Here is an 11,002-nt window from a genome sequence, read left to right as displayed (position 1 = left end):
GTCTCTCCATGTTTTATTACGTTTATTATGTCGAGCGCCTCCGTGGAGGAATACTAACTTTATGTTAGATATTATTTAACAATACTGAGGCTACTGTTTTTCTATCTACAATAATAACTTCCACATGAGAAAATACTGATTTGGGCCACATTATAATATACTTTGAGATCACAGTGAAATACATAAACACAACATATCGATCCTCCATTTCCTCCGACAGGGAATGATAAAGTCTTTAAATCGCTAGTGTGATTTGTCTCTGTGGTCTCGTCTGAGGAGCAACTCCTCCATCTAGTGGCTCACCCTGAACTCACATGTTATCAGGAGTTATTCACTCAGATCCAGTGATTTTTACTCAAGAAAGCCACTAGATGGCGCTGTGTTCAGTGTTATGTGACGAATACACTGTGCAACGAGTAATGAAGAATAAAAGCACATGTTGAAGTGTTCAGAGAAAATAAACGGACATGTTGAGACACTTTATTCAAATCACTGAACAAATCATGATATTCGGAGTGAACTATCAGGATATTTTCTCTTTTTCAGACCATTCTCTGTAAGTCAAGTCACCTTTATTTATATAGCGCTTTTTACAGTACAGACTGTTTCAAATCAGCTTTACAGAGATAACAGGATAAATAATACAGCAAAGTTTGGAGAAAACCATCATTGTCCAGCTAAGTTCAGTTCTCATATAATGGTGTCAGTGCAGGCAGATCAATAATATTGTTGAGCATTTAGAGCGTCACATCCGGGTCATAATCTATAGCTGTGGAATATGAATCATGTGAAGATATCAGAGGACACTTTCATACACACAGTTATAGCAGACGATCTGTTCCTGATCCTTTAAACCATTAGAGAAACTCTGAGATCAGTCTGAGAGGAGAAACAATCCGGACATTTGATCAGAAATGAAGAACAAACGTCCTGAAGAGAGTTACAGGAGAGAGCAGAGACAAACACTCTCAGGAAATCAAGACAAGATCAAACTGTTGCTTTAAGATGTTTTTAACATGTTATTGAATGTCATCATTGACTTACAGGAAGTTGAGGCGTACTGGAGCTCAAAGTGTGAAATAATCATCAGAAATAGAGCTAGATGGTCACATGCATTAACACTTATAGATATTTTATCTGATTGTAGAGTTTCTCTTCACTTTACTCTACAGAGCAGCGTCACATCAGCACGTCTGTCATTTTATCAGTTTTGAAGAGTTTGTCTTTTCATATTTGTGGACTGAAACTGATGAAGATGTTTCTCCCTGTTTTGCTCTGCTTGTGTTTCTGGCGTCTGGATGGTGAGTTTAATGTGTTTTTATGACTTCCCGGTTCCGGCTGATCTAAACTATGCAGCCTAATTTGAATTTAGGAAGTCTATCAGATTTAAACTGTTCAGACAATTTGAACTGCGGTGCAAACAAACATCCCAGATAGCAAACTGACATTGAAAAAACGTGGAAATATGACATCGAAACAACGTTGATCTGACATTGTTTTGCTCATCGAATTAACGTTGAACCAACGTCAGACGCGTCATTCTTTCAAAACTAACGGAAAATCAACTTGAAATCAACGCGTTGTTTCAACGTTATGAAAGCAAACCAATTTTCGATTTTCATTTAGCTTTGAAGAATGCCGCGTCTGACGTTGGTTCAACGTTAATTCGATGAGTAAAATCAACGTTGTTTCAATGTCATGAGAGACGTCGTTTCCACGTTGATTCAATGTCAGTTTGCTGTCTGGGTATGGGCTTGGGGCACAATTCCAGTAGTAAGAGAAGCATTAACAATGTTCAAAATGAGAGGACTGATCGATGACAGACACTCCTTGAGAACAGAAGTTGGAACAGGATCCAGGGAACAGGTAGTGGAACTCATCGTTATAATTAATTTGGAAATATAATCAATGGAGACAGTTTGAAAACTAAGGAACCGGGTAAGCGGGCAATTTAAAGGCTGAATCTCAGGAGGTGCACAGAAAGAGACAGAAGTAATACACTGATAAATATTCTCAATTTTATCAGCAAAGAATTTCAGAAACGTATTGCACTGCTGCACGGTGGAACAGATGAGTGAATTAGTAGGTTTAAGTAGTTTGTTGATTACTTTAAACATCTTGTTTGGTTTTGCAATACCGTGATTAATGATTTGAGAGTAATATTCGGTTCTTGCTATTTTTGTCATGATCCTGGTCCCTTTCTCGGTTCTTTGTCTCCCCCTGTTGGTTATCCTGTGTTCTCGCTTTCTCCGCTGTTTCATTATCTACAGCTGCGGCTGCTTTATGCTCGTTATCCAATCATTCTTTCACACCTGCTCTCCCTTTTCTCTAATTCTGTCGGCTTCTTTTACCACTGCTTTTCTCTACCTCTTTGCCAGATTATTCTTTGAGCCAAGACGTGTTAGTCTGTGTATGTTACCGCTCGTGCGAGTCCAGTCCAGTCCTGTCCAGTCCAGTCCAGCACTGTGAGTTTGTTCCACTGCTACATTGTCGCTACTCAGCTGTGCTTGTTTCAGAGCCCCTGTCTGATGCCAGCTCACCTCCACTAAGGCCCGGTTCTACGGTTCTACGGGGGTGCTTGAGGGTGCTAAGCACCCTCAAACAAAAGTGAAAGCACCCTCAGATTATTTTGCCGACAAAAGAAACACAGACGGATTTCAAACTCATACAAATAATAGGTTACACAAACTAAATCAATTAACGTGATTTTTCAAATCAGAATTTATTTCAGTATTTCAGTATTATGTTTAATGCATTAAATTGGTTGTGCCCTTTCGCGATCGTATTACCCACAGGTGACGCTGTCTGTCTCTTTAATTGCCCACTTTGTTTGCGTGTGTGCGTCCCGCTCAGGAAATTCGTTAGCGACGGGGCTGCCTTTAGATAGCCAATAAAATGTCTCTATATAAATCGGAATGAATAGAGAGTCTCTGCAACGGCGGTAGATTGAAGTGCGCGCAGTGCGCGTCCGAGTGAAGATTGCGCGAGACACAAGAGAGCTGTATCCATGAAACTGACAGCAGTGGCAAATAGTGCTCAGCTTGATTTCAAAAACATCAAATTTAACCAGTAGCTAGATGTCTTAATTAAGAGCGAACTAAATGAATGCTCTGCTAGTTAACTGGAGATGTTTTATCTGTAGTAGGTAAATCCCCAGATAGCAAACTGACATTGAATCAACGTGGAAATATGACATTGAAACAACGTTGATCTGACATTGTTTTGCTCATCGAATTAACGTTGAACCAACGTCAGACGCGTCATTCTTTCAAAACTAACGGAAAATCAACTTGAAATCAACGCGTTGTTTCAACGTTATGAAAGCAAACCAATTTTCGATTTTCATTTAGCTTTGAAGAATGCCGCGTCTGACGTTGGTTCAACGTTAATTCGATAAGCAAAATCAAGGTTGTTTCAATGTCATGGGAGACGTCGTTTCCACGTTGATTCAATGTCAGTTTGCTGTCTGGGTCTGATCCTCAATATTTCCAAAAGTGGTGGGTACAAAATTACTAATGACGAAATCTGGTGGGGATCGACATCGAGTGACCAGCATTTAATCTTTAAACGAGCTGTTTCGTTTAAAAGGACTGATTCATTGTCGTCAGAAACCAGTGGCGGTTCTACTCTGAATTACACCCAGGGCGAGACCCCCTTCGAGCGCCCCCCCCCCCCCTCCCAAAAAAAAAAACAAAAAAAAACAAAAACAAAAACAAAACAACAACAACCCAACAATAAAATCACATGTCGTTCATTTGAAAAACACAGTTAATAGAATCCAGTTATTTTGCTAGTTTAATCTAACTTTAAAGAGAGGAAGTAACCATTAGCGCATTGGTTATTGCCTTAAATTATATGCATGGCACACTTTTAGTTATGGCTTGTTAAACAATATTTGTCACGAAATGGCGTTTTTAAAAGTAAAAGGGTCTGATAGATACTTATTTAGTAACACAATACTTATCTCTTATCTCTTAAATAATTTTGAACAGCTCTCATATTAAACACTATCCAAACTGTTATAGACCTAAAATAGCTTTTGTAGCCCTATGTCACTCTTAAAATGTTAGAATGTTAGAAAATTGAAAATTGTACTTTGCATATAGGCTACTGTAAAAAGACAAAGTTGATCATTATGTAAATTATTTTCATTTCATGAATTTAGTGACCAACATGATCACATACACAAAAAGCCTAATACACAATCAATTCACCAAGTTAATAACATTAAAGATTTGTTTTAGAGGAGTGTCTTTTATCTTACCTACTAAACTTAAAAAAAGGTTAACACAAAAAGAGATTATATTAAAATATATACCTCATATTTCAGCATTCAATCATCTCTATAAAAAGAATGAGTCAATAAAGATAAATTCCTGACATTTATAATGCACAGTAGCTTATCTTTTATTATTAATAGTAAAATTCGGACCGATTTGCCCATGGCTGTCGTTGTTATACAACCATGCACTGGGCTCTCCACAAACAAGTTTTAGTAGCTAATGTATTTCCACCACAGAAAAACGCTTGCTGAAGCTCTGCTAAAAGATTTTTTTATGGAGAAGAGAAAAAACACCCAAGTGTTTGGGTGCACGAGCACTCCCATACTGAAAAGTTTATGAGCGCACCTCCCGCGAGCGCATAATGAGCGCGCTTCCCGTGCGCCTAATCGCCTATTTGAAACGACCTCGAGCGCGCAAAAGACGCGATACGTGAACTAATCAAGAAGAGACCCCCTTGACATCGCTTCTGTGCACGGCACCTTCTCAGCAATTAGGGGCGCCATTGGCAATAATTGAATCGAAATGGTAAAAAAATATAAAACCTTCGAGGCACAGAGGATTTTTTTAACTGCTCGTGCCGCCCCCCATGTGACATGAAGAAATGCCGCCCCGGGCGACTGCCCGGTTCGCCCGTGCCTAGAACCGCTACTGTCAGAAACTAAAAGTCTAAAATGTACGTTACTTATACTAACTTATTTATTTAACTGCAGAATAAAATCAGTTTCAATACTTCACACATTTGCATATAGGCTACTGCTGTTTTTTTGGGGAAAAAGTAACATTTCTTAAATGAAATGATATGTAAAGGACAAAAACTCATACAGGGACATATGCTACTCGATCATGAATATCGAATATTGTTTAACATTTGAGCACACTCACTATTTTCAAAAGCACCCTCAGTGATTTGGTTCTAGTGCTCCCTCCCGTGCTCGCCAGGGCTGCTGTGGTTCTTCGGTGTCTGATTTCACCTGCCGCTCTCGCTGGTCATAGACATATACACTAGACCTCACCTTGGATACGGCAGTTCATTAGAACGAATGCGTCAATAGAGCCGCCATCTTGAAACAGGGGAGCCCCTCCACTTTAATGCATCAGCGTCAATGTAGTAGACGCAGGTCTAACGCAAATAAAATCACCATAAATCATCATGAATGCGATTTTTCTTGTTTTTTGGTTTGTTCCAACGGTCAGACATGTATTTATCATTGATTCCAGAAAGAATTTTTTTTTTTTTTTTTTTAAACATTCTTCCTAGTTCAGATTTCATCCGTGAACTTCATACGCTGCACACAAGTCCGCCACCATCAATGAATTCGAAGTAAAGGCAGAGATAGCAGCGTTACCTAGCTACTTCCTATGACAAGACCCCTGTTCCAAGATGGCGGCGGTTTTGACGCATGCTTAGAACCCCCAGGTGAGGTCTAGTGTATATGTCTATGCTCGCTGGTCAGCCTTTCCACTGGACACGACATTCGCATACGATTGCCGCATTTCGCCCCCTAGTGTCAGTCGCACGGAACTTTGAAATTGGTCGTGAAGCAACCGTTACCCTATATATTATTCACAATGGTAAAATTAATGATTTTAATAAATGTAATGCATGCATGAATATATCTACACAAAACAAATGACCCTCAATTCATCTCAAATAAAAATATAGTAGTATAAATATTGGTTTAATAGTTATAAAATATTTTTTCTGCTATAGTTAATTATAACCAACATTTTACAGAGCGAGCGTTTACAGAAAAACATTAAAGAGTTAAAATATTGGTAATTCTAGCCTCGCGCTCATAGTTTTTATTAGAATACATCACTTCCGGTTGGCAGGTCGGATACGGTCTAGCCGCAGAAGTTCAGATATTTCAACGGATCCAAAGCCCAAAACGGATCCGAATTTTCCGCATACGCATATGATCGGAACTCCCCGCAGCTCCCGTACGACTCTCCATTGGAAATGAATGACTTCCGGTCCGACGGCGGTCGTTTGTCGTGTGCAGTGGAAAGGCGGCTAAACGCTGCATTCACACTGGCAGTTGAAATCAGCTCCGTAATACGCAATACGTTCCCAACGGACGTCGTACTACACAGTGAAAAGCGTCGGACGCGGGTAGAACAAAAATGGCGGAGAGATTAAAGTTTGTCAGTTCTGTATGATCTCTCTGATTAGGGTTTATGCTACGTGAGGAAAGTTGCTCAGGACGTTGACATGTCAGGTCGGCTAAAAAATGAGATATAGTGGTCAATAGTTCAATGCCTACCTTCAATTTAATTCTATTAACTGCCCTTATAAACGTTAGAAAGTCATGAAAATAAAAAATGACATCACAACTTATCGTTATAAAATCAATATTTATTTTATTAAAAGTTAATAATTCAGGTTTGTTTATCAGTACCATAGCAACTGTCAACTTCCGCTGGAATTGTCGGATAGGAACCGTCCGTAGCTTTTCGCAAGAGTTCAAATTTTTGAACGCATCCGGATGACCAACGGACACGATTTTCTTCGCACCGCACTCGGTCGGACCCGTTTCGGACCCATTCGCATGCGGTCTGCGAATCTCCATAGAAAATGAATGACTTCCGGTCGTTTCGCAGCCGCATCGGAGCTGATTTCAACTGCCAGTGTGAAGGCGAGTCTCGCCTGTTACCTGCTCTGCGGGTCGACCTTTGTTGAACTTTATATTATTTGTGAACAGTCCTTACCTGTGGACATCTTTCCGTTCATTAAACTGACTTCTTGCTGCAAACGCTTTTGGGTCCTCTGTCTGTCTCATCACAATTTTAAGGGCATTGCTGTACTGAACCAAATGCTCATCATACATAAGTTTATGAACGGTGAGCCCTGATTTCTTATACTGTCGTTCCAGTAATACAATATAACTTACAGTATAATACTTATACTGTAAGTATTTTAGAACTAAAGGGTTTATTATTCTACTATTTCGAGACAACACAATCTTTCACTGTAAACCTTCTTGTAATAATAGTACATTCCAAAACATCGGCTTTATACAAATTATAGGGTTCATATCTGCATTTATACAGTACTTTCTTTAAACAAAATTGCTCTGAGAACTAAAACTATTGCAACTTTTGCTTTAATACTGGAGAAATAAACTCTTGTTCATGTAGTTACGGAGTCAGTGTGACGTCTGCGACCTGTACATTAGTGTTGCTTGTTACTCTTTTGTTCCATTAAGTTAATAATAAAACTTTCTTTTATTTTTTTCTTCTATATATATATATATATATATATATATATATATATATATATAGTATTTTTGTGTTATTTTTCCATTTATAAATGTATTTCTCTTTTCATTCATCATCATTTGTATTTGCACTGCTGAAGAATATTATTAATGTCACATTTAAATTATTGACTTCACCAAACCAACATCAAGTGATTTTAAAGCTTTAAACTCTGTTCTTCAGGAGCGTTGGTGAAACCACTGCCAGTGATGAAGGGAGATTCAGTCTCTATAAACTCTAATCTCACTGAAATAAAGGATGATGATGTGATTCAGTGGAGATTTGGAGATGAAGACGCTTTAATAGCAGAAATCAATAAACGGGCCGACAGAATCGCTGTATATGATGATGATCTTGATGGGAGATTCAGAGACAGACTGAAGCTGGACAAACAAACTGGATCTCTGACCATCACAAACATCACAACTGAACATGCTGGAGAATATAGACTACAGATCAACCGTGAGATCAAGAGATTCAATCTCATTGTCTTCGGTGAGTTTAATATCAGTTTCACCTGTTTTATATTTTAATCAGATACAATTCATAATTCAAACTCCATTTTGCTTTTGGTGTTTAATAATGATATTCATTTACTTTTATAAATCATTAACTGATAATCTTAATCTGTGACAAACTCTGTTTCTGTGTGTTCTCTGTTTGTGTGTGTGTGTGTGGTGATTCAGGACTGGAGTCAGTGATGGAGGGAGATTCAGTCTCTCTAAACTCTGATCTCACTGAAATAAAGGATGATGATGTGATTCAGTGGAGGTTTGGAGATGAAAACACTTTAATAGCAGAAATCGATAAATGGGCCAAAAGATTCACTGTATATGATGATGATCTTGATGGGAGATTCAGAGACAGACTGAAGCTGGACAATCAAACTGGATCTCTGATCATCACACACACCACAACTGAAGATACTGGAATTTATAATCTACTGATGTATTCAGGAACATCAAAAGCATTCAGAGTTTCTGAACTTGATAAACTACAGATTAAGAGTTTTATTTTTATTCTCGCTGTCATTGGTGAGTTAAAATAACGTTTACACCCTTTTTGTAATTAAACAATTTAAATTAATTCATGCACTATTTTGTTTTTGTTATTTTTATTGTTTGTTTATTTTTAATGTAAATTTTAAACCATTCCATTTAGTAAATCATTATAAAGTGATTTAACAGTATTAATCTGTGACAAACCCTGTTTCTGTTTGTTCTCTGTGTGTTTGACAGATGAAGTGAAGTCAGTGTCAGTGATGGAGGGAGATTCAGTCTCTCTAAACTCTGATCACACAGAAATAAAGGATGAAGATGTGATTCTGTGGAGGTTTGAAGATGGAAAAACTTTAATAGCAGCAATCAATAAACGGTCCGACAGATTCACTGTATATGATGATGTTCTTGATGGGAGATTCAGAGACAGACTGAAGCTGGACAATCAAACTGGATCTCTGACCATCACAAACACCACAACTGATCATGAAGGAGATTATATACTACTGAACTTTTCAGGAAGATCAAAAGTATTCAGAGTTTCTGTCTATAGTGAGTAGAGATCATTTGTCTTCTCTTTCAAATATTCTTATTTATTTGCCTCTTGAATTGTTAAATCGTCTATAGTTTGAGATGACAGACCATATAAAAAAACTCACTTGCAATAGAATAGATTGTTGATTAGATTTGATCATATTTCTGTGTATTCATAAATATTAGTTGATGTCAGCGCTGATATTAGTGTTTATTGACTGATCTGATGTCAGTTTGATGTGTTTATTCCTCAGACTCTGTCCACTGGTGTGGTCCTACTGAAGCTGTGATCTGATTGGTCCTCTCTGCTCTGGTGGGCGTGGCTACTGTCATCATTCTGGTTTATGACGTCAGATCCAGAAGAGCTGAATGAGATCAAGCACATATTCACACATCAGGTGCATGATTGATGATGTCATTTCTCACAAACTGATTTGCCATATAAATGTGTGAGGTTTATTAATTTTTGGCTTTATATTTTTTTTATCTTTTCTACTGAAATCTAAAGCAGAACGCTGAACTTTAAAGGTTCTTCAAGTGTGTTATTTGCTCTTCTACTGTTTTTTTTTTCATAATAAATACTGAATAATTGAGCTTGACGATTTTTGAGGTTTAAAAAATATCTTATTTGTAAGGCTTTATTGTTAATATTTCTCTCAGATACAAAAATAATAATAAAGAGACACAGATCTCACTTTAAACTGCTGTATATTTGCTGTATGTATTTTCTTGCCTTTATCAATAAAGTTTCTCACTCTGAGGTTCAAGAGTCTCTCCGTGTTTTATTACGTTTATTATGTCGAGCGCCTCGTGGAGGAATACTAACTTTATGTAGATATTATTTAACAATACTGAGGCTACTGTTTTTCTATCTACAATAATAACTTCCACATGAGAAAATACTGATTTGGGCCACATTATAATATACTTTGAGACCACAGTGAAATACATAAACACAACATATCGATCCTCCATTTCCTCCGACAGGGAATGATAAAGTCTTTAAATCGCTAGTGTGATTGTCTCTGTGGTCTCGTCTGAGGAGCAACTCCTCCATCTAGTGGCTCACCCTGAACTCACATGTTATCAGGAGTTATTCACTCAGATCCAGTGATTGTTACTCAAGAAAGCCACTAGATGGCGCTGTGTTCAGTGTTATGTGACGAATACACTGTGCAACGAGTAATGAAGAATAAAAGCACATGTTGAAGTGTTCAGAGAAAATAAACGGACATGTTGAGACACTTTATTCAAATCACTGAACAAATCATGATATTCAGAGTGAACTATCAGGATATTTTCTCTTTTTCAGACCATTCTCTGTAAGTCAAGTCACCTTTATTTATATAGCGCTTTTTACAGTACAGACTGCTTCAAATCAGCTTTACAGAGATAACAGAGAAATAATACAGCAAAGTTTGGAGAAAACCACAATGTTATGAAGTTCAGCTATATAGACCTTATGTAGCCCCGCCCCTTTTCAGCGTTGCGCTCGTTGTCTTTTGACTTCCGGTCTGTATTTCCACAGCGATCCTGCATAGGTATGAATGATATATACTATTATTCACTAACGGATCAAAAGATTTAGGGACTGATCATGTAGGATCAGGAGCATACATACCTGAGTTTAATATAAGTATATGTAAAAAAATTAAAGATAAATTATCTGTATATACAGCGGAAATGGTTGCTATTATTTTGGGGTTACAATGGATAGAAGAGGTGCGGCCTGAGAGAGTAGTAATTTGTTCAGACTCCGCTGCAGCCCTGTATAGTCTAAATTCCAAAAAGACAGCAAGAGATGATCTATTGATTGAAATTTGCACAATAATGCTGAGAATACAAAGAACTGGAGTGGATGTGCATTTTGTTTGGGTACCTGCTCGTGTTGGTGTTGATGGGAATGAGAAAGCAGATGAGATTGCGAAG

The 11,002-nt window shown here is 37.8% G+C and overlaps 1 protein-coding gene across 1 annotated transcript; it reads left to right on the top strand.

Moving 5' to 3' along the window:
* Window positions 1-401: 401 nt before the first annotated feature.
* Window positions 402-9,834, top strand: LOC148995698 (uncharacterized). Its single transcript, XM_089121255.1, has 5 exons — window positions 402-556; window positions 7,725-8,036; window positions 8,228-8,575; window positions 8,780-9,091; window positions 9,328-9,834. The coding sequence occupies exons 2-5, from the start codon at window positions 7,751-7,753 to the stop codon at window positions 9,366-9,368; spliced, it is 987 nt and encodes a 328-aa protein (XP_088977381.1). The 5' UTR covers window positions 402-556; window positions 7,725-7,750; the 3' UTR covers window positions 9,369-9,834.
* Window positions 9,835-11,002: the final 1,168 nt, after the last annotated feature.

This window comes from Pimephales promelas, chromosome 2 (genome assembly GCF_988280905.1).
Source record: "Pimephales promelas chromosome 2, fPimPro1.hap1.1, whole genome shotgun sequence".
Classification (NCBI taxonomy): Eukaryota; Metazoa; Chordata; class Actinopteri; order Cypriniformes; family Leuciscidae; genus Pimephales; species Pimephales promelas.
This window is presented reverse-complemented; position numbering and strand designations above follow the sequence as displayed.